Below are 24,462 nucleotides of genomic sequence, written 5' to 3' on the forward strand. Positions count from 1 at the left end.
TTGGATGCGACTAGCTCAGGGAGTCCTGTACATTGTTCGGTTCCGGCATAGAGACTCTTTCACCTAGATATCACACTATAGAGACTGTGTCTGTTCCCCGAACTAGAAAATACAAAAAACGTCCAAACCAATTTATGAGTAACATCTTAATTGGTGTTCAAGAAATGAAAAATGTATATAACACAGAGAAACAAATCATAAAGCTTGGCTTATTGAATATCAGGTCCATTTCTACTAAAGCACTTTTTGTAAATGATATGATCACTGATCATAAACTAGATGTGCTCTGTTTGACAGAAACCTGGCTAAAACCAGATGAATACATTATTTTAAACGAGTCTACCCCCCAAGATTACTGTTATAAAAATGAGCGTCCAAAAGGCAAAGGGGGAGGTGTTGATACAATTTATAACAATATTTTCAGTATTTCACAGAAGACAGGCTTTAAGTATAACTCCTTTGAAGTAATGGTGCTTCATATAACATTATCTAGAGAGTATTAATGATAAATCCCCTGTGATGTTTGTACTGGCTACTGTATACAGGCCACCAGGGCACCATACAGACTTTATTAAAGCATTTGTTGATATTCTTTCAGAGTTAGGGTTGGCTGCAGATAAAGTCTTAATTGCGGGTGATTTTAATATCCACGTTGACAATAAAAAAAGATGCATTAGGATCAGCATTCATAGACATTCTGAACACTATCGGGGCTAGACAACACGTGTCAGGTCCTACTCATTGTTGAAATCATACTCTAGATTTTATACTGTCACATGGAATTGATGTTAAAGGTGTTGAAATTTTGCAGCAAAGCGATGATATATCAGTTTATTATTTAGTCTTGTGTAAACTCCATATAGCTAAAGCTGTAAATTCAACTTCTTACAAATATGGTAGAACCATCACTTCAACCACAAAGGACTGCTTTGCAAGCAATCTTCATGATTTATCTAAATTCCTCAGCATATCCAACAGCGCAGAAAAACTTGATGATGTAACAGAAGCTGTGGACTCTCTCTTTTCTAGCACTTTAGATACGGTTGCTCCTTTACGCTTAAGGAAGATTAAGGTAAACAGTCCAACACCGTGGTATAATGAGCACACTCACGCCCTAAAGAGAGCATCCCGGAAAATGGAGCGCAGCTGGAGGAAAACTAAACTAAAGATATTTCGTATTGCTTGGTGGGAAAGTACCCTATCCTACAGAAAAACATTAAAAACAGCTAGATCTGATTACTTTTCGGCTCTTTTAGAAGAAAACAAACATAACCTCAGGTATTTATTCAATACAGTGGCAAAATTAACAAAAATAAAGCATCAACAGGTGTTGACATTTCCCAACAGCACAGCAGTAATGACTTTATGAACTACTTTACTTCCAAAATCGATACTATTAGAGATCAAATTGAAACCATGCAGCCGTCATCTACAGTATCACATCAGATAGTGGACTATAGATCCCCTGAGGAACAGTTCCACTCATTCTCTACTATAGGAGAGGAAGAATGGTATAAACTTGAAAAATCAGCTAAACCAACAACATGTATGTTAGACCCTATTCCAGCTAAACTACTAAAACAGGTGCTTCCAGAAGTCATAAATCCCCTTTTGGCTATTATTAATTCGTCAGTGTCATTAGGATATGTCCCCAAAACCTTTAAATTGGCTGTTATTAAGCCTCTTATTAAAAAAACCACAACTTGACCCCAAAAGTCTAGTTAATTACAGACCGATCTCGATTCTCCCTTTTCTGTCAAAGATACTAGAAAAGGTAGTATCCTCACAATTATATTCCTTCTTAGAGAAAAATTATATCTGTGAGGATTTCCAGTCAAGATTTAGACCATCCCATAGTACTAAGACTGCTCTCATTAGAGTTACAAATTACCTGCTCTTATCATCTGATCGTGGTTGTATCTCTCTATTAGTGCTACTGGATCTTAGCGCTGCGTTCAACACTATCGATAACAACATTCTTTTGAACAGACTAGAAAACTTTGTTGGCATTAGTGGAAGTGCATTAGCATGGTTCAAATCGTACTTATCTGACCACCATCAATTCGTAGCAGTGAATGAAGAGGTATCATATCGATCACAAGTGCAGTATGGAGTACCTCAAGGCTCAGTACTAGGGCCGTTACTTTTTACGCTTTACATGTTACCCTTGAGAAATATCATCAGGAAATATCACGGGGTTAGCTTTCACTGTTATGCTGATGATACTCAGCTCTATATTTCTTCACGGCCGGGTGAAACACACCAATTTGAGAAACTTATGGAATGCATAGTCGATATAAAAAAACTGGTTGACGAGTAATTTCTTACTGCTAAATTCCGGAAAAACAGAGGTGTTAATTATCGGACCAAAAACCCCCAAAAGTAATAACCTAGAACACTGTCTAACACTTGATGGCTGCTCTGTAAATTCTTCGTCATCAGCCAGGAAGCTAGGTGTGATAACAATCTTTCATTTGACAGCCACGTTTCTAGCTTTTTTTCATCTTAAAAATATATCTAAACTGAGACCTATGCTCTCAATGTCAAATGCAGAAATGTTAATTCATGTGTTTATGACCTCAAGGCTAGATTATTGTAATGCTTTATTGGGCCGTTGTTCTGCACGCTAAATAAACAAACTACAGATGGTTCAAAATGCAGCAGCTAGAGTTCTTACTAGGACCAGGAATTATGACCACATTAGCCCGGTTCTGTCAACACTGCACTGGCGCCCTATTAAACACTGTATAGATTTTAAAATCTTGTTAATTACTTATAAAGTCCTGAATGGTTTAGCTCCTCGGTACTTGAGAGAGACCTTATCGCATTATAGTCCTCCATGTCCATTACGTTCTCAAAACTCTGGCCATTTGATAATACCTAGAATATCAAAATCAACTGCGGGGGGCAGATCATTTTTCTATTTAGCGCCCAAACTCTGGAACAATCTACCTAACACTGTTCGGGAGGCAGACACACTCTGTCATTTTAAATCTAGATTAAAGACCCATCTCTTTAACCTGGCATACACATAACACACTAATACGCTTCTAATATTCAAATCCGTTAAAGGATTGTTAGGCTGCATTAACTAGGTCAACCGAAACCGGGAACACTTCCCATAACACACAATGTACTTGTTACATCATAAGAAGATTGACATCTACGCTAATATTAGTCTGTTTCTCTCTTATTCCGAGGTCACCATAGCCACCCAATCCTGCAGTCACCAGATCTAGTTCGTATCCAGATCAGATGGTGGATCAGCACCCAGAGACAACCTCTACAGCCCTGAACGTCAGCGGGGACCAGGACACCTAGATGAGCCCCAGAGACAGATCCACAGTGAGGACCCCGTCACCTAGACAGCCATCAGGAAAAGACCACTGGAACCAGTTGAGCCCTTACCATCTGACTTTGCTGAAGTTGGAATTGAACTGCTGGTTCGTTTGGCCAGAGGATAACTGGCCCCCCGACTGAGCCTGGTTTCTCCCAAGGTTTTTTTTCTCCATTCTGTCACTGATGGAGTTTTGGTTCCTTGCTGCTCTTGCTTGCTTAGTTGGGGACACTTCATTTTCAGCGATATCGTCGACCTGATTGCAAAGACACTATTTAAACTGAACTGAGCTGGATGATGACATCACTGAATTCAATAATGAAATGCCTTTAACTGAAATTTGAGTGTTTAATCTTGTCATTTTACATTATTGACACTATTTTCCTATTTTGATATTGTGCAGTTGCTTTGACACAATTTGCATTGTTAAAAGCGCTATATAAATAAAGGTAACTTGACTTGACTTGACGACGCACACAGTCAATGCACTCAAAGATTCGCAGACCGTTCCAAAAATGGGGGACGGCTTACATATCGCGGCCCATAGAATCAGTCGATAATGAGGCATCTAAGTATATCTATGGAGCATACTAAACTTCAGCCGCGAAACTGGCTAACTAGCACATTATTAGGAAAGGTGATTTGCAAAGATTCATAAAAAACCCTTATACTCACTTCTTCTGTAGATAAAACTGGATAACGAATGATTCGGGCAAACATAGTCGCATTTATGTAGATCGGGAATTGGCGCATTCACTTCAAAGTGAAAGCAGTGTTAATCCACTGCATCTTCAGCGGCTCAGATATCCTGAGTAAATGATGACTGCTAGATTCATTATTACATCCAACAGCTAAACACTTCAGTCGCTTAATCGGAGACATCTTGTCTTCCCCTGCACCGGAGTCGACACAATGGCGGACAGCTCTCAGCTCTCTCAGGGCAGGTCTAAGGTAAGACGGTCTTGTCAATCAAATATCGTGGGAGGGGCCTGTACAGAACTATGCCATTCTGACAGGGCTCTCAGAACAGCCTGATTTGAGAAAGGGGATTTCAAAATAGGGATTTAAAAAAAAAACTCTGGGTGGATTTTTATTCATTATAGGATGGATGTGTACACACACTTCCAACACACATTTATGTTCAAACAACTTGAAAAGTGAATTTTGCATCCGATGACCCCATTAAAGTTGCTGTATGTAGGCTTGACACCTAGCGGTTGAACTAGGTATTGCAGTCCAAATTCAAAATATTGGAGAAGGTTTTTTCACCAGCCCCTCCTCCTCAGACTTGACGCACACGCGGGTTGCCAGATTAACGACACCTACAGGAACGAGCGCACATAACGATTAATGACATGAAATACGCTGTGTTTTCCGCCTACTGGTAACACGGCGTGCCGAAATACAATTGGGTAAACTGGCAGTGGGCGGGTTTCACAAACCATAACAAACACAGACATTCCGGGCTGGAATGCACATTTTCAAAGGAGAATAACTGACTGTAGCATTATTTTTCAGATAAACAAGTATGTTAACTTAGCATGTTTCTTAAATATCTGCAAACATATTATGGTATTTTTAGTCAAAATCCTACATAATAGCACCTTTAAGTGAGAACGAGAGCTGCATCAGAAGTCAGTTTTCTTTTTGCGGTGCAAAGTAGGGAAGAAAGTAAGTCAGACATGAGGTTGAGTAAATGATGACAAAATTAATATTTATTGATATTTAACACCGGAAAAAAATGACACACTTTACCTTTAAGAAATTACATCACTCGGAAAGTAAGTGTCAGAGCGTCTCTCTGTTGCCACACTGGTATTCTCCAGTCTCTCTACTGTGCTGCTCTCATTAGCGGTGATACTCGCTAACATAGCCTTAATGCTACAATAGATTATTGATGAAACTTGTACAATTTAGCATTGTACTTAAATAATTTAGCAGTTAATTACTGCTCTGAGACCCATGCTGGTGTTTCCTGCCATGCAAATGAGGACTTTAGTCTCTCACAAATCCCGGTTGCGCCAGCAGTACGGATGCAGTTTTAAAAAGAGATGTAGTGTAAAATGGATTAGCTGTGGTCACGTTGCTGTTGTGATTAGCATGGGGTCATGGGGTTTGTCGTGTTTTATCAGGTCCCGTTCTCTATTAAGACCAAATCGAGAGGCTGAGAGCTTTTCTGCGGTCAGCTTTTCTGCGGCTTGTCTCTGGACCGGACCCCACACCCTACCCCCCAGATACATCCATCCCTCATACCTCTAACCTACAAGGGAAACAGCCCCAGGCTGCTCACTCCTGTGATCTTTAATAGCCTCTTTCCACAAGATGCCTTCCAATATCTCTGGACACGTTCCAGTGGCGGATTCCATTTCCAGAGCTGATTTTTGTTCCGTCGTGCTCCAGACCTTTCATTACCCCCATCTCTTATCAGCCTATCCCCATAGATCCCTCTATCATCCCTCACTCACCCATGGATGGACAGACTGAACCCCCCTAGAATCTGGCCAGATTGGGACTACTGGGATCAGTACCTAACGAACCCATCACCGAGGGATTTTTTAAGGTTTACCCTACAGTGCACATACAGTGCATTCTTAAATTCTGTACATTTAAACAAGAGAACATGACCAGATACTACTAAAGTATATTGTCAGTATTACAATACATATTATACATTTTATATAAAAGCAATTGCATTTTAGCGAAGGTACCAGTTTGTCAGTTTATGATTGTGGAGCAAAAACAGAGTAAACTGACACCATAAAATATAGTCAAAGATCATAAAGATAGTGACTGTATTTAGAATAGCATACTATCAGAATATGTTTACCATTTCAGCCATATCATTATATGATAGAAACAGCAAGAGTAATACTATAGTATCATATTCTGAATTCAATGAGTCATTTGTTTAGTTCCTGATTGAACCAATGTTTTAATTTAATATAAATATTAAATGACTCATTCAAAAACATTCACTTGTTATGTTTTGTTTTGTTTGTTGAATCGATGTTTTTGATGGAAGTTGAGTAAATGGTTCAATGACTCATTCAAAGACTTTCACTTGTTTCCTTCCTAAGGAATCGGTGTTTTTGAAGGAATCGCTTGCATATATGAGTCAATGACTTCACTCATAAAGAGAGTCACGTGCTGCCACCTACTGGTGAAATGAGTACAAATGGACAAATGGAGTTATATAAACAGTGAAAAATACCAGAATTGGTAGACTGTATACCACCACTCACAGCAAAGTGAGTTCACGCCCCTTTAGATCTCACGTTTAATTTGTCCTATTAAGAAAATCTGATTCCTTAAAAAAAAGGCATGACTCCATAACCACCACATCTGTCTCTCGCCACAAGCCTACAGGGAAAATAAAGCTCAGAAGAAATACAAAAGAAAAAGATAGAAGTCTGTCAAAAAAAAAACAATAAGGGAGAGATGGAGAGAGTGAGAGCAGGTTGATAAACGTAATGAATGCTAATAAATGATAATAATGCAGCAGTATAATGAATGGAGGCCACATGGAGGATTCCACACGGTGGCTTTACATAAAGATTTGTCAGTTTTAAAAAAAAATTCCCAGCTGAGGGTGACATCTACACTGCCTTAGGCCTCACTGACTCGCACACGCATGTATAACACATACACACACTAGTGCAGAAACACATGCAGAGCTTGAATAATTGTGTGCATGAACCAGCAAGCTCGGTCAACAGCGGAAAAAAGCGGAATCTCGCATTTCTTCGTATTCACATTCGCTCTCTGTAATATTCTATCCGCCCTTCTCGCTTCCCCAATTGATGGTGTGATGCCACAGGCGGTACCTCCACCTCCAGCTTCATGCCTTTATCTGAACCCGTGCCTTCTCCCTTCGCGACTTCCTGTCAGGTGTGACCGTGCACAAACTGTAAAGGGGAAGCTAGCAGGTTACAGGTAGGCAGTAATCAGGCCTGCAATGAGCAGCAGAGTGACAGGAAGGCAGCCGAAGTGCAAGTCTAAAAATACAGCTTCGCTTCCTGCGGGCCGCCTCCGTGTCATTCCGCCACTGTGAATTCGGGCAACTCGCAAGGTCAAGTCAGTCACTTAAATGCCAAATCATTTTTACCCAGGCAGAAGGTTGCAGCCACTAATTTGCCAGCTGACAGGGGTGACGGAGGGAAATTAATTAAGGTCATTTTGGAAGCGTGCGCGCTCGAGTTGAAGTGTAACTCATACCTATTGGCTGAATCTCTATTGAAAGCTCATTTCATCTCGGGATGGTAAGGGGAAGCCGAATGCGGATGGAGTGGCTTAATTGTGAAATGAAATTAAAATGCTTGATTTACACTGCGTGCTTAATTGACAGTGATTTATGTCGAGCATTGTTTGGGAGGGAAGCTGGGGGAAGAGTTGAAGCCAACTGAGATGATGGGGATGTGTGAGAGAGAGAGAGAGAGAGAGAGAGAGAGAGAGAGAGAGAGATGAGGCCAGACCAGGGGGTGGACAGGAAATAAAGAGAGGCCAGACTGAGCCCAAAAAAGGAGTGCTGACAGGGTGGGGTTATGCAGAGGACAGTCTGGAGACAGTGGCAGCTTTGCACTATTCAAAGTCCACAGGGACTGAGAAACCAGGGACATAATGATCTGAGTGAGGAACATGACTTATTTACTGGGAGACAGGAGAGAGGAGGACAGAAAGACATAAAAACAAGAGAAGGTGAGGAGACAAGGAGAGGAATAGAATTGAAAGGAGACAAAACCAGATGAAGCCAGATGAAGAGACAATAAATGAGACAAGAGGAGATAAAGGAGATGAGATGACAAGAGGAGAAGAGCTGAGAGGAGACAAGGAATGATGGAAAATGTGGAAAGAAGACAACTTAGGAAATGACAAGAGGAAATAAGCAAGGAAATAAGGAAATGAGAAAGGAGACAAGATGAGGATTGGACATTGGAAACAGGACAAGAGAGAACAAAGATGAAACAAAGGCACTGGAAGAGAAGAGATCAGATGAGGAGAAAAAAAAAGCTTGAGATGAGTTGAGATGTGACCTGATGATATGAAATGAGGACAGCAGAGGAGAGAAGATGAAGACAGACGAGGTGTCAAGACAAGAAGTGAGATGACAAGAGGAAAAGAGCTGGGAGGAGATGAGATGAAACAAGACGATGTGAGGCCAGAAGAGATGAGACGAGATGAGATAAAATAAAGAAATGAGAGGAATCAAAAGGTAAGGACATAGGAGATATAGGAGAGAAGAGGAAATGGGCTCAATGAACTAGAGGATATCAGACGAGAGAAGAGGACATAAAATGATACACAATGAAACAAAGAGAAACAAGGAGACCTAAAGAGACAATAGAGGAGTCAAGACAAGAAGAGTCAGTGAGGAGAGGCAAAGAAATCAGAGGAGAAAAATAAATGATGAGACAAATGGTGAAATGAGCTGATATGAGAGGAGATGAGACAAGAAGAGATGAACCAAAGTGAGGAGACTAAAGAGGACAAATGACACAAGAGAAGATTAAACAATTGAACTAGAGAAAATGAGATGACATGAGGCAAAGAGATGAGAGAAGAGGAGAGGAAAGGAGTTAAAATTAGACAAGAACAGATGTGGAGAGACAAGATATTTAAGATGGGACAAAACAAGACAAATTAAAACAAAACAAAGAGAAAGATGATACAAGAAGAGAAGAGGAGAGGAGAGGAGAGGAGAGGAGAGGAGAGACAAAGAAAGGAGATAAGCTCAGGTACTTTCTGTAAGTTTTCTGCAGGCGCTGATGAAGTCATTGTTGAGGTCATTGTATGTGTCGTGTGCAAGAGCTGATTAATGACCATGTCTCAGTCAGACAGGTGTGTGTTCTCACTTTATGTGTGTGTGTGTGTGTGTGTCACTGAGCCCTGTTAAATATGCATTGCTGAAAACAGCCCCTGCCACTCATTAGTTGTGACAGCCCCAGAAGACCCCTCATCACCAAACATGTAGTTAGTGTCAGACACCATAGTGTTTATTTATTCATTTTTAACTTTCCATTTCCAGATCTATCCCCCATTTAACTGTCTGATCTCACACTCGCTGCCCACACGCCTCTGATTGACACCCTCATTATATACATCACTTTTCCACTTTAAATAACCAACATCAGCGCTTATCAAGACAGGTAAGTGACCGCGGCCATGAAATACCTCTATGTGTATGCTGTAATAGGAGTAAAATACTTTTTTAACTGCTTTTTCTTTTTTGGAACGCCCACATCCCAAAACACCCAGAATGAGAACAGACAGTTCACCAAGACAAGTTTCTTCCTGACCTGAATCACACTTTGTTCAGTTTTGTTAAACTTTGTTTTTCTCCACATTCTCCTCTTGCAATCCAACTATGGGCGATGGGTAGTCTAAACACCAAAACAGAGGTCTCCAAAAACGTTTCTAATTATGTTTGCTGGGATTGCTGCGCCATATCCAGAATTTGATCTGCGTGCGGCACGAGCAGAGAGAGGGCCCATAAATCTTCAGCGAGCTGCGGGCACCTGTATTCTGATTGGCTCCCGTTAGGATAACAAATTGGCCTCGGAGCGCAGCTGAGAATTTAAATCTGCCCCACACAGATACCTTGGCAACCACTGATCAAGTCTGAGAGAGAAAGAGAAAGAGGGAGGGGGAAGAATAGAGGGAATGAAAGAAAAGAGGCAGAGAGAAGCAGAGTTTTGCATTGTTCACTTCTCAGCCTGTGCTCGGGAATTCAAACAATTTTCTTTTAGGACAATTTTCCTGCTTTTATTCTCCCTTAAAAGCTGCATTTACAACCTGAAATTGCACAACAATTCTCCTTGCCTCTTTTTCTGAGAAAAAAAAACAAAAAACTATGCAAACTGCATTTTCATGAAGGACAAAAGTAGAACTTGCCACAAAATGTACGATAAAGGCCAATCAAAATTCAGTATGCAAATAATACAGTGGCATCGTTAAGGTGCTGTCAAATTTCTGTTGTTTAGCATTTTCGCTGATGAAATCCAGTGATTTGAATAGGAATCCACCCAAATTGGAACCACATGAGGGCAAAACAATTCCTAAATGCATATTTCATGAATTTCAGTTCTGGCTTGTCTTTGGTTCATTGTATTGATTACTTTGTTGCTGTAACCCACTATTGGTGAGTTTTGTCTAGTCTGTTAATGTTAAGGTCAGATCAAGTCGAGTCTATTCTAGTCCATGTCACGGTGTTGATTTCGGTTGATTTTTATCTGATTCACATTTATCAATTAAACTACACTTGGATATTCAACCTCAACTCACTTTCAGTGGACTATACATTACAGGACTTTTTCTGCCTGTGAAATTTTACTAATGAGACCACATATTTGCTGTCAGCAAGATTTGGAATGAAACACATTTTCAAATTATACTTTAAATGAGTTACTGCTATCTTTACCACATGTAGTCCCTTCCCTTAATTGTCAGAAGTATGTAAAATGGGATGTTTTAAGTCATAGTGAGATTTTCATGCTAAACTTTGAATAAATACATCTACCACAATCTCTTATATCACTGCATCTAGTCAAATTATCTGAAATGCTAAAAATATTTGAGTAAAGTCTGTACATCAATGGTTGTGCTGAAGAGTGTGAGAGAATAAAAAGCATGAGTGAGACTGCAAACGCTATAATTAAACATTCACAAGAATCATCCTCTGAGGTCAAAAATTACATTGCCCATAGCCAATGGAGGTGAAATGATGCAGAATGGATACTGCAACATCAAATAACCGCAGAGGCATCTGGTTCAAGGAGTTCACGGACCTGTGAATGTGTGCACAGCATATCGCACAAGTCAAATTGAATCTCTGATATCTGCACAAACAGAGAAATCAAATTCTCTCGTGGCACACGGACCTAAACTGCACTTTAAGAAGTTGACACAGGACCCTGCTGCAAACACGCACAAAAACAAACACCAGCCGGGCCGTAACCACAACACACACCTCCAAAAACATCCCCCACGCCGTGCATGTGAAAGCGTTCCTCTTCTTTGGCTCAATTGTGATATTGCGACTTGCTATGGAATCTAATTTGAGTGTGCACGAGTCTGTATGGAAAGAGAAGAGAGCAGCTCGCGGCATCCTGAGATGAGAACAAAATTGAAGCAGGCATCAGCTGGTGAAGAGACCTCACTCCATGATTGGAAATCATGCCTTCACAGGACCGAGCCATCTTCAGTCATTTATGCTGCCGAAAACCGATTCCACCCTCCTCCTTGTTTTCCGATCTCTCCCTCTCACTCCTTCCCAGCCGAAGCAATCTCTCGGATCCTCCCCCTTTCCCCCCAGCTTGTCCCTCTCCTCTCCCTCTACCTGTCTGACAACTGCTTACTTTGACAATCAATCTTGCAGTACTGGCAGCTGTGCAGGCACCTCTCAGAGAAAGGTTTGCTTTTCTACTTCAGCAAGAAATAGCCTGACCTATAATATAACAGAATTTACATAGAGGACACACACACACGGAGTTGTGTATTCCTGTCTAAATGGCTCAGGGTGTTAATCTGTAGGTGGAATATACAGGGTAATCAATCTAAACCCCTTTAAAAGTCATCCACCTAAAGAGAAACAGGCATGACCTCCATAAAAATATTCTTTGCTTTTAAATGTCATGCTACTTACTCTTTCTCAGTCACAAAACCATCCGGATGGCAACACAGAGAGATTATATTCCAACACCTCTCTATTTGTGCTTAGCCTTCTATAGCAGGGGTCATTTTAGACAGAAAGTTATAATCACTGATGAGAGAGATGAATGTTAAATTTAGTTGTTCATTGCTAGAAATATATATATTTGCATGTAAGTATATAAATGTAAGACACTGTCTTACATTTGCATGTTGATATAAACAAACGGCACAAATTAATCAGATAAACTAACTGTTGCACATGTAAACTTATCTCTTTGGTTTTTTAACCACTACACGAGTAAGAGACACTTCAAACACAATTTACACACTTTACATTAAAGTCTACTGAGTTTGAAATAAAACACAATGGATTCAGAATTAGACATGGAGCAATGCAATGTTACAAAACACAAAACAAAAACAAAAACAAAAACAAAACAAAACAAAAACACTAAATGTATGAAAATAGTGTTTAATAAAATGTGATTAATATATTACGTAAATTAAAGTTACAAATAAATAATAATTAAATACATTTAAAGTACTTATTTAAATAATTAAATAACTAAATTAATTAATATTTAATATATTGAATAATTATTTAATAGTTCAGCAATATACCTGCAAAATATTAGAATATTTTAAAACAAATGCACAGATTGTCTGCATTTGTTTGAAAAAAAAAAAAAAAAAAAACCCTTTGAAAATAATACATTTGGAAAAAGTCAAAGTCAGGCCATTAAAAACAAAAAACAAAAACAAACATGAGTTAAAGAAAAACACGAAGTGAAGAGAAATGATCCGTTCATCCTATGGGAACTCATGTCATTCCCAGCTCCCAACTGACTATACATACAGTGCACCACTCACAGATTAACTTATTTGTCCATGAAAAAGTAACTAAAAAAGTGCAGACTAAAAGCTTCCCACTGAAACTCTCACGAGCATGGCATCACAAGAGGCTGCTGTTGCATCACAAGGCTGGAAATTTTCCTCCAAACTTTCTCTAAGTTTATAAAACTGCAGAGGTGGATTTGGTCAGTGTTTTTCTCCTGCAGAGGGAGAGGCAGGCAGTGTGTGAAAATGCTCTCTCTGTTGCTGTTGATACAAAAATAAAAATAGGCCTATTAACTTTAGTGTGTCGGCTTAGTGCTGTGTGACCCAGAGGCGAGAGGAGATGAGCCTCTGCAGACACAGACTCCTCGAGCCTCCATCTCTCCACACTGAGGAACTGTGCGCCTGTCTGTCCATGTGACATTCTGTGCTATTTACACAGCTGAACACACCTCTGATCTTTTCAGCTTAATGTGCTGGATCCCTTTTAAGCATAATATGGCAGCAACTTTTTTTTAATTACATATTCCATTTCAAATTGCCTTTTATATTCTTATAGGGATCATTATTTTTCCCCCTGAAATCAGCTTATAACATTTGTCAAGGTTTCTTGTACCAAAAACGTATCTTAATTTAGCTTCACATGACCATTTTCCACCCATCGAGGCGTGTTTACCCTGACAGTTACTTGGGGGGGGGGGCAAAAAAAAACAAAAAACAACAGTGACTGGAAGTTATTTATTTTCAATGAAATTTGAAATGTACCCAGTAATTTTGGGAGAAAACTGGACCACAAACCTCCAGAGATAAAATTAAGGCAATAAACCGTATAAATGGGGCATCAGAATTAAACAGATTGCTTTTGCTACTGCACCTACTGTACCTCAAAATTAAACTTTATGCAATTTTATGCATTATACAAAAGAGGGGCCAAGTAAAATAATAATAAAAAAACTAATAAAACTAATTTCAGGGGACAACATACAAACATGACACTAATGTAATTTGTAATATGAAAACAAGTTTAAATTAAAAAGTGAATTTTAATCTAGTTATACCAAAATGTTAACTTCAAAGTTTAATGTTTATTCTAGGAATATGGTGACATTAACTTTCATATTTTTCCCCATTGTTTCTTGAGTTTATTCTCAGGACAAAATGCCTTAAATCTTGAGGAGGAAAAAACTATTCTCAAAATATAGCTTATTTTAAAATAGCTATTCTCATAACTGTCACGTTGCGCTAGGAGCAAGGAGACGAGGAGAACAATCAACATTCCTTTTAATGAAGATCACACCAGGAGACATGGAGCACAGGGGTAAGAAATGATACCGGACGAGGAACCATGGAACAGAACACACTTTAAATAAGCAACATAACGAGGAACTCAATGGGAAACACCTGAAATCAATTAACAAAATGGGAACAGGAAACGCCTCCAGGGCAGCGCCCGTTCCGGGACCCATGGCGGAGCAGGGAGCTCGGGGAGCCATGGCAGAGCAGGGAGCTTGGGCCCTACCCCTACGGCTAGAGCCATACTACCCCCCCCAAAAAAAAATCCTTGGGGAAAGTAGAGGCTGGATCTGGCTGGCGCTCTGAAGAAGCAGGCACTGGAGGATGCTCTGGAGGAGCGGTCTCTGGAGATGGAGCCGACACAGGCGGGCTTGAGTGAGCCGCAGATGGTGGGCTTGACTTCCCCGTGAATGGCGGGATTGAGGGAGCCGCGAACGACAGGCTTGACTGCGGGCTGGTTCTGGCTCGGGGCAGGACACTCTCCAGACACCGGAGGATCCCTTCCCTCCAGCTTAGTCCGGTGGTGTCTGGGAGGTCCATGGGGAGATGGTAGTTGGCCCCGTGCCAGAACAGCGAGTTGATGGTGGCGTCGTCGCACGATATTGTTGTGGCGAGCCTGCAGAACTCCCGCGCAAACTCCACGAACAGGAGATCTCTACGGGCTAAGGCAATGACGCGTGCGGCAACATCCATGCCGCAGGGAGAAAACAAGGGTAACAAAATAACTTTTCAAAACGCAGAAAAAAAACGCCGCTCACTCTTAGTTTGGGTCCGATATCCTGTCACATTGCGCTGGGAGCGAGGAGAACAATCAACATTCCTTTTAATGACGATCACACCAGGAGACATGGAGCACAGGGGTAAGATAACCAATACCGGACGAGGGACCATGGAATAGAACACACTTTAAATAATCAACATAATGAGGAACTCAATGGGAAACACCTGAAATCAATGAACAAAATGGGAACAAGAAACAGGAAAAACCATATATGGACATAAGAGGGAGGGAAACACAGGACACTGGGACACAAGTCTGACAATAATAATTTTTTTTTTACAATGGGGCAAAAATAATGACTACTCAGAATATATATATATATATATATATATACACACACATATACATATATACATATACATATATATACATATACATACATATATATATATATATACATATATACATATACATATATACATATACACATATACATATATACATATATATACATATATACATATATATACATATATACACATATATACACATATATATACATACACATATATATACAGTATATTTCACTTGGGCTCTAATCCACTTCCAGAGTATTTTACCATTTTTTAACTTTTAATTTATGTGACTCCAATGCCCATATTTTTTTTTTTTTTTTTTGCAACATGAAGGGGGGTAAAGAATGACAGTGTTTTAATTTCAGGGTGAATTATTTCTTCAGCACATATTGAAGAATTGACATTGACATGTAAAAGAGTCTGTGGATCACTGTCTCCGAGGTTGCACTTGTGACCATAGTGAAGTGAACAGGCACTTGCAGGATTCCACTGAGAAGGCCCACACACCCGCCTGTTGCCCAGGAATGGTGTGTGTGATGCTGGTCAATGCCAGCACAGATCCTGGGTGGTCTGCTGAAGGTCCAATCTGCGCTCATCAGTTCTCTATATCACGCATGCTTGCCACACTTCAGAGCCTCCGCAAATGCGATGAGTAATGCTGTTAATGCTGTTAATGAATGTGAATATATTGGAAATGAGTTTGTGAATTACATGTGCGTGTGTGACAGGTGGCCCATCTGCATTGACAGAACCCCAATTAAAAAGCTGCAGTGAGAGGGGTGGGGCCTGCTAGCAGGGGAACGGGGAGAGGGGCCAGAGTTTGGGCCGGCTTCCTGGCTTGGTGAGGTTTGGATTGGTGTGGTGAGTGTGGTTCTGTTTCAGCAGATGGCAGGCTTAGTGCTGCTGGGTAGTCCTGATGGCTTCAGTACAGGAGCCTATTCTTACACACCTGAGCATCCACGAATGTTGGGCCTTCATTTTAGGGCCGCTTCATAATTTTGTGAGCAAATGAGGAAGGATTGTGTGACAATTATCTAGTGCCAGTTAGCTGTCTAAATATTACCCAGCCATAAAGCCGACTTTCAGTGATTTATGACGACAGCACAGAGAACCGAAGGATAGAATGCAATGCTGGAACCCACTGGAGTTTCTCCACGAGAATAGTTTAAGAAATATCATAATTTATCACCTGTCAGCTTTAGTGCTGCTTAACATAGGCGTTTCGTAGCGATATTATAAACAACTTCCTTTATAGATGAATTTATTAATGTGTTTACAATTATAGTACTTTATAAATAGTAATATACATATAGATACATTCAGACTCAAGTTTGGAATAATTTAGATGTTTTATGTTTTTGAAAGAAGTCTCTTATGCTCATCAAGACTTGCATCTATGTATCAAAATTACAATAATATTATGAAATATTATTACAACTTAAGATAGCTGTTTTCTATTGGAATATATTTTCAAATGTAATTTATTCCTGTGATGACAAAGCTGAATTTTCAGTATCATTACTCCAGTCTTCAGTGTCACATGATCCTTCAGAAATCATTCTAATATTCTGAAAAGAGCATAAGAGATTCCTTTAACATCCAAAAAAAGGTTAGTTAGTGTGTGTGTGTGTGTGTGTGTGTGAATGTGTAAATAATGAAATATGCTTTGAGGTGTAGCGTTAATTCAAATTTAAATCCAGTAATATGTGAGAATGACTAATTAAATATGGCACAAATTGTATTTATTAGCATATGAGCATAAACTTTGAAATAATGAAGCTTAATAAATTGTGTTTACAAACATCTTAATTCTAAACATTATGAACAAATTTTAATGGCAAGATCATGAACAAAACAACACTAGGTTTTCTGTTCTGATATTACATTCTATTGTACATTGTAGCTGTTTATAATTTTTCCCACTGGAAACTCACAGTTTTTTCAACTTTCAGGGGGTCCTGAGGGCATTTCAGGGGGTCCATGCAAAAAATAAGTAAAACATAAAGAGCTGAAATTTGGATGCCATTTTTATTAACCAATTTCTAAATAAAGATCTATTTGCATTTTATAATAAGTTTAATGTTCTTAATGAACGTTATTATAAAGTGTTACAGAGAAAATTTGCATTTTAATACTGGGAGTCCCTATTTTGGCTGGGAGTCTGGCTGGGGGGAGGCCTCTGGATCCGTTAAGATTGAAAAGCCCTGACACAGACCACACAAAACATCTTTTGGGTAAATTCTGATGAGGAAGGTGCCGATGGGCGTGTCCACATAATCAGCAGCACAAAGAAGCCAATCAAACACAGCAGACAATTAACGCCGGAGGTCACAGGCATACTGTCAGTGTCTGTGTGCATCACAGGGTGACCCTGAACTGAACAAAACCTTGTCACTCTCCAATCCTGTACACAGCAGTCCCAAAGCACTCATGTCTGAGAGTTGCATGGCCCATGCTGACATACAGGACAGCCTATCAGCCCTGCTTTAATTACAGCCAGTCAGGAACCTGCACTTCCAGCAGGCCTGAGGCCTGTCCTGGTGAATTAAACATGCAGCCCGGCCTCATGAATAGTGCATGCGGGTATGCTGCTTCTCTGTTCTGGGAACAGAGGAGGTGACCCTCTGCCCAGCAGGAGAAACATACAGAGAAAGAGAGAGAGAGAGAGAGTGTGTGAATGAGAAAGCTGAGGCACAGGGGTGAGTGAATGTGTACGCATGAGAGACAGAGCATTTGTATTTGAGGGAAATATGAATGCTAATACTCTAAAAGCCCTGCATGCATAATACAGTATGCATGTGTGATCTGTAAGCACACACTAGTGTATGTTTATTTATTGAGCGTGAAAGTCACATACCATAGTACTAAATATTTTGCAAGCACAGAAATAGGGAGAAATTCAAAATTACTACCCTAATATACAATACTGTTCAAAAGTTCAAGAAAAGAACCGGCAAGGACACATTTATAAATACTAAATACATTTATAATGTAAAAAATTGCTTTCTACATTTATATATATATAAAAATAAATGTTTCTTGAGTAGCAAATCAGCATATTAGAATGATTTCTGAAGGATCATGTGAGACTGAAGACTGAAGTAATGGCTCAAAGGAGAAAAGTACTTTTTTTTTACTGCATTATCAATAAAAAAGCAGCTTTGGAGAACATTTAAGAGACTTCTTTAAAAAAAAAAAAAAAAAAAAAAAACCTTTTGTTTATATATTATTTATTGCAATGCTATATTCTATAATTACGGAAATATATGCAGAACTTGGCACTGTTTTCAAATTAGTTTTTACATTTAAAACTCATTTTTACCTATTTATTTACATAATTAAATGCAGAAATAGATTAAAAAAGTTTTCAAATGACTAGACCTGTCAAAGTACCAAAATTGCTTCCACCCAACTAATAACACTCCTAGAAATTTAATAAAAACAACTCTTTGGATTGAGACACAATTTCTGTCACGTCGCACTCAATCTTGCTCCCTGGGGGGCACAAAGAGATTGTTTTGTCAGAATTAGGATATAACCTGCTATTTAAATGCTCCTTTCTGTGAGAAATGTGTCTCTAACCATTGTGTTTTTTTTCACTGTGTGACAGTGAATTTTTTTTAATGCAAAACTGTCATTTATTTCCATTTATACGATTCGGTTCTCCAAACTGACTGGAAACAGTGTTTCAGGAGTCTCACGTTGTGGTTAAAGTGTAAGTCACTGATTGTTAATTTCTTAATTATACAGGGCTGCGTTTCCCAAAAGCATCGTTAGCCAATTTTGCTCACAAGTTCTGTTACATTCTGTTGGTAACGACTGAACTTGCGACCATAGTTGCTTTTGGGAAACGCACTCCAGATGTGTTGTGTGCAAAAAGTGGTCACTGACCTGGTCTCCAACGGGACGTTGCTGTTGAGCACCCAGCTGTCCTGCAGCTGCACTGACTCAGGTGTGGTGGGCCCTTCGCCCGGGGCTGACGGAGGGGCGTGGATGGGGTTGCGGCGGCCGCTCAGTGTGTTGCGGTTGAGAGAGTTGGCAGAGGACTGGTGGTGCGACAGCGTCTGGTGGTTGTGCGGTGGAGGGATGGGTGGCCGCAGGGTGGACTGGCTGTGATGGTTTGGAGCTCCTGGGGAAAAAATGATTGAAAAACCCTTTTATCAGGTTGTCAATCAATTATCAGTTGGCAATGTCAAAAACTGTGTTAAGCGATGCAGGAAATGCAGACGCAATAACGGCACTGTGAGGGTGAAGTGCAATCAGAATAAACATCAAATCAGGGGCGAAAAGGACGCTCTCGGTGATGACAGCCTGCCAAAGCTGTTTGAGTTGTTATTCTTTCTTTCCGAATTCACATGCAGGCGTTCCAAGGCGGCAGGAAGCCCCTAAAACACTCAACCACCCAGCTTGTTAAGACGCTTGTCAGACAGGAAACTCCTGTCTTCTCTTTTTGAGCTGTGCCGGCGTTGCTGGATGCAGTGTTTTCGTACCTCATGAAGCAGCATTAATTGACGTTGTTTGGCTCAGTGTAATTCTTAATGCAGCTTGAATTCGGTGCATGAATCTGCAGGAAGCACCGGCTCTGTTTGACTCTTTTACCGTGAAACACTTTGTACACGGACACGACTGCGGTGCGAGGCTCTTCACTTCAGGGCTGCTTTGTATGAGGTTACCTGTGGTGCTCGGGAAACGTCTGGCATGTAATTTTAAAGCAAAAAGAAAACAAATCTCTCTTATCATGTTACATTTATTACTCTTGTCTATCAGAGGAAAACTGAAAGAGAGCGGGGAGGAGGCCAGACAAGAAGCATCAAACATGATCCTAATAATGTTTTCCCATGAAACACGGAGTAATGCAATAAAGATGAACCTCCCGATCCAAGTTTTCTCCCCACCAGCACCCAAAACCATTTCCATTTTCTCAGCCTGCCCATCTCATGCTTGTTGATCCATGACAGTTGCCTGAGAGCGAGCTCCACGGACTGATCCCCTGTCTATTGCTGTCAGGAGTCTGATCAGTACGAGCAGATGGGCTAAAGGAATACATGAATCAGGCCTACGAAGAGACTCGCATGCTTACTGCACTGCAAAAAGTGAGTTTCTTAAGTTTTTTTCTCGTATTTTCCAGTACAAATATCTGAACATTCTTAAATCAAGATACACCCCAAAATGAAAATTCTGTCATCATGTACTCACCCTCACCCATGCGTGAAAATTAAGTGAGGTTTCGCTTAAAACAAGAACAAATATGTGTTAACGGGGTAAGAAAAATATTGTTTTCTTGTTGTCTTGTTTTCTATTTGAAGTAAGTTTATTTTTTGACCATGTTAGCAGCTACTTTTTTTATTTTAAATATAAAATGTATTTGTGTGGGGTTTTTTTTGTTTTTGTTTTTTTTAGAAAACAAGATTTAAGATTCAATGACAAGGTTAATGTAAAAAAAAAAAGGCAATAAAAAATGCAAAGTACCATGGTACTTACTATGTATACCATAGTACTCTTAAAGAAAAAAAGGGTTAGGGTTTAAAATAAAAAAGTGGTAGCACTATGGTTTTTATAGTGTAATTATGCAAATGGATAACAGTTAGCTTTTAAAAATTAAAAAAAATAATAAAAAATAATACATAAATAAATACATAAATATTAGAATAATTGTCTAGGCCCTGTTTAAGTTCAAACAAAATAATTAATAAATATAATTACTCACTCTCAAATCTAAATAGATTGCCCTTTGGCTAGACAATGAGATTAATTTCTTATTTTCTACACAGGAAATAAGATTTGTAGCAAGCTTCTATTCTTTAACGATGTAACCAAAGACTTTTGTGTTTTCGGCTTGCTTAGCCTCTGTTTAGCAAGTGTTTCCTCTGCGAGATGCTAAATCTGTGACAGTAAAAAGCCTCTTGCGCTCTCTCTCCTCTTATCCTCGTCTTTTCTTTTTAAACACAAGACCGTGCATGTGCCAAGGACTACGAGAGAAGGACGTGTATGTGCGGGGGATTAAATTCATGAACGAAGTGTATTGACAAACACAACGTCAAGAGTTTGTTCTTACAAACTAAATCCAACCAAAGGAGAACAGCTCAATTGTGTGTGTGTGTGTGTGTGTGTGTGTGTAAGTAGAGTGGATCAGTGCTGGCCTGGCCATGTAATCTGCTGTTTCTCGCCGTATTACAATGGAAACACTGCTGGATCAAACATGGAATAAGTGTAAAGTCGGTCCCTGAGTGCTGGGAATTGGGAGAGATCATGGCGCTCAGGCACAGTGGGGTGGATGTTGGGGTCTGACCCCCTGTCTAAAGATCATTGAGGACTGATCTGAGCTCAGCGGTCCCGTGGCTTTATCTAGGGGTGTCACACTCTGATGACTCAGACTCTGATCTGTGATCAGTGAGCGCAGAGTGCTGAAATATATTGTGAAAAATGTCTCATAACGACATGAGGGTAAGTAAATGAGGACAGAATTTTTTTTTTGAGTGAGCTATCCAGTTAAATAACCCCAGTAAAATAATATTTTATTTATAAAATAAATAATTGATAAAATAATTGAGACATGAGATACAAATTAAATTATGTAACAATAATAATACATATTCAGATGAACTGAAATAATAATCAAGTATACACAATAAACAAACATGCTTTGGTAGATAATCAACCTTTTTATCTCATAATTATAATTATGTCATAATTTAGACATGTCAATTTTGACTTTCTACAATTTTTTTTTTCTCTTAATTATGATTTGCCAACGCATTTTTCTTAGGGGCTTTCATAGGAAAACACGATAAACATGATTCGATTTTGAAGATTTTCAGTATTTTGAATAGAATATTTCCTCATTCCAGGTTATGATATTTGGATTTTATTTTATATTCATGGCTGGATCATTTAATTAATTTTATACACAGGCAATTCAGCAACAAGTATCATATATACGTTTAGAACTTAACAAATTTACATACTTAATATAAAATTAACTTGATCTGTCACATAGTACACTTACTCGGACATGAAAACTATGGACATGTTTAAAATTGCACTTTCTAGATTAAGGGGGTGACGCAATTTACCTCTGACACATCTTACCCCACTCTCTTCTACATTCTGTTTCTTCCAAGTTTGCAGAATATAACTATAAAAGTGATTCTGCAGTGCTAAGGTGAAGTAAAGTTTAGTTGCTGTCTCTCATTAGCTCTATAGGTGTGCTGGAAATAGGTCTGGACATTGTTAACTTCTGTTTAAGGGTACTTTTGTTTGTAACACTATGTATGGCTGTCTGGGGCCACAAGATGAATGCCTCTTCTCCTCTAGAGGCATGATCCCTGTGGCTGGAGTAAAAGTCCTCGTCAGCATGCTGCTATAACAGTGAATCTGGGAGACGTGGCCTGATTTTGGGCCCAGGTGCAGGATGAGAGAGGGCAGTGTACAGATGTTCAATGTGGAGGGAGGGGGGTGACCTCTTAACCCCAGAGAGACATTTAGCATCTGCCAAAACACCCTCCTGAGGATGTGTACACAAACCCACGGTCTCACACACACACACACACATAAATATACATGCACAGAAACATTTAAAGACAGCAAAATAATTAAAACTCAAAATGCCTGTTGGGAAGTTTGGGGGCTAACTAGCTAAACTAAACAAGCAGCTCAGGTGCTGCTCAGTAGTAGCTTCTTCTGTGTGAGCACCCTTTCTTTAATAAACACATAATGCAAAAGTGTGGGGTTAACACGATTATTTCATATTTTTGAAGGGAATATCTTATGCTAAGACTGCATTTATTTGATCAAAAATACATTACAAACAGAAATAATCTAAAATATTATTTAAAATTTAAAAGGACTGTTACATTTTTGTATATATGTATTTGAAATGTATTCCTGTGATGCAAAGCTGAATTTTTAGCATCATTACTCCAGTCTTCAGTGTCACATGATCCTTCAGAAATCATTCTGTGATGTGCTTTTCAGGATTCTTTGATGAATAAAGTCTGAAGGACAGCATTTATTTTATTTTTTTTAATAAAATTATGCATGCCTTTACTGTCACAACTTAATGTGCCCTTGCTGAATAAAAGTATCAATTTCTTCATATAAAGTATTATGCACAATTTTATTAATTTATTTATATCTGATATATATTTTACTGACCCCAAACTTTTGAAAAGTATTGTATACAACACAGCTTTTCACTGCGTCCAGCATCTCTAAGGAGAATTAAAGTGAATGTTACGACAAGTAAGATGATTACACTTAAGGTCATTGCATACTGAGTCCGAAATTTTTGTGTGCGTTTTTCTGTTGTTTTTTTTTTATCATCAACTTTTTATTATTATTTTTTTATTCATGGTTAAAAAACAGCATTTCAAAGATTATTATAATTTTTTTTTTTTTTACCTGCACAACTGGCTTAAAAAAACTAAACAAGAAAAGGTTGTTTGCCCAAAGCTCGAGAAAACAACAAATGCAAAAGTCACTTGCAAAACACTAGGCTCCCCTGTCAGCCCTTCCTAGACTGATGAAAAGGTTGTTTTCATATTCATGAAGAAGCATTCTTCATTTGTAAACCTCTGCACGCATCATCAACTTTTATCCCGCTTCGACTATGAAATGACTGTGCCGAGGCTCCGTGTGTGTGTGAGGGTAAAAATTCACACCCGCAGCGCACAGTAATCGCTGTCCTTTTCACTCTCGATGGCTCCTTTACTCGAGGACACTGACAGATTTATACAGCCTAACATACTTATTTTAAGAATGAATAATTGAAGGTTTACTTTAGAGGAAAATCGAGGTTCTTTACCCATGGATTTCTTAATGAAACTAACTGATTATAAACAGACTGACTGATGCACATGTATTATTCTGGAAACTGTATTACAAATGAGACGAGACTTTTGCTCGGATGCTCAACTATACAAGATCTGCACAAACGTCTTGAAACGTCTGCACAAACGATCAGGCAGTCATGTACCAAGGACAGATTCAAGGATAAAGCTAAAATCCAATCCCCTCCTGTTTGGCAATAGTTAAATCAACAACAGCACACAGACACCAACACAAATTGAAATAAACCGCTGGACATTAGCAGCGGAAACCATAGGAGTGAGAACATAAACATCAATTTGGGATGATAAAGGAGATCGGAGAGAGTCCCTGGACGACAGGAGGAAAAAGAGAGTGTGATTTTAGTGGAAAACGATTGTGAATAAATAAAAGAATGTAATTAGGAAACAGCCAAGGAGACCTCCTACTCTTATACCCTTATACAGCCA

General features: G+C 39.3%; 1 protein-coding gene across 4 annotated transcripts in view; it reads right to left on the reverse strand.

Annotated features, from left to right (window-relative positions):
- The window catches only part of LOC306883136 (teneurin-2-like), a gene marked incomplete at its 5' end in the record, with an annotated part of 248,305 nt that overhangs the window by 74,410 nt on the left and 149,433 nt on the right, over positions 1-24,462 (reverse strand). For all 4 annotated transcript variants that reach the window (XM_079438244.1, XM_079438242.1, XM_079438243.1 and 1 more), the window contains one exon: positions 19,079-19,316. In XM_079438244.1, coding sequence (XP_079294370.1) covers positions 19,079-19,316 — 238 coding nt within the window. The remainder of the gene's footprint in view (positions 1-19,078; positions 19,317-24,462) is intronic.

The sequence above is a fragment of the Barbus barbus genome (genome assembly GCF_936440315.1).
Source record: "Barbus barbus genome assembly, chromosome: 17".
Lineage (NCBI taxonomy): Eukaryota > Metazoa > Chordata > Actinopteri > Cypriniformes > Cyprinidae > Barbus > Barbus barbus.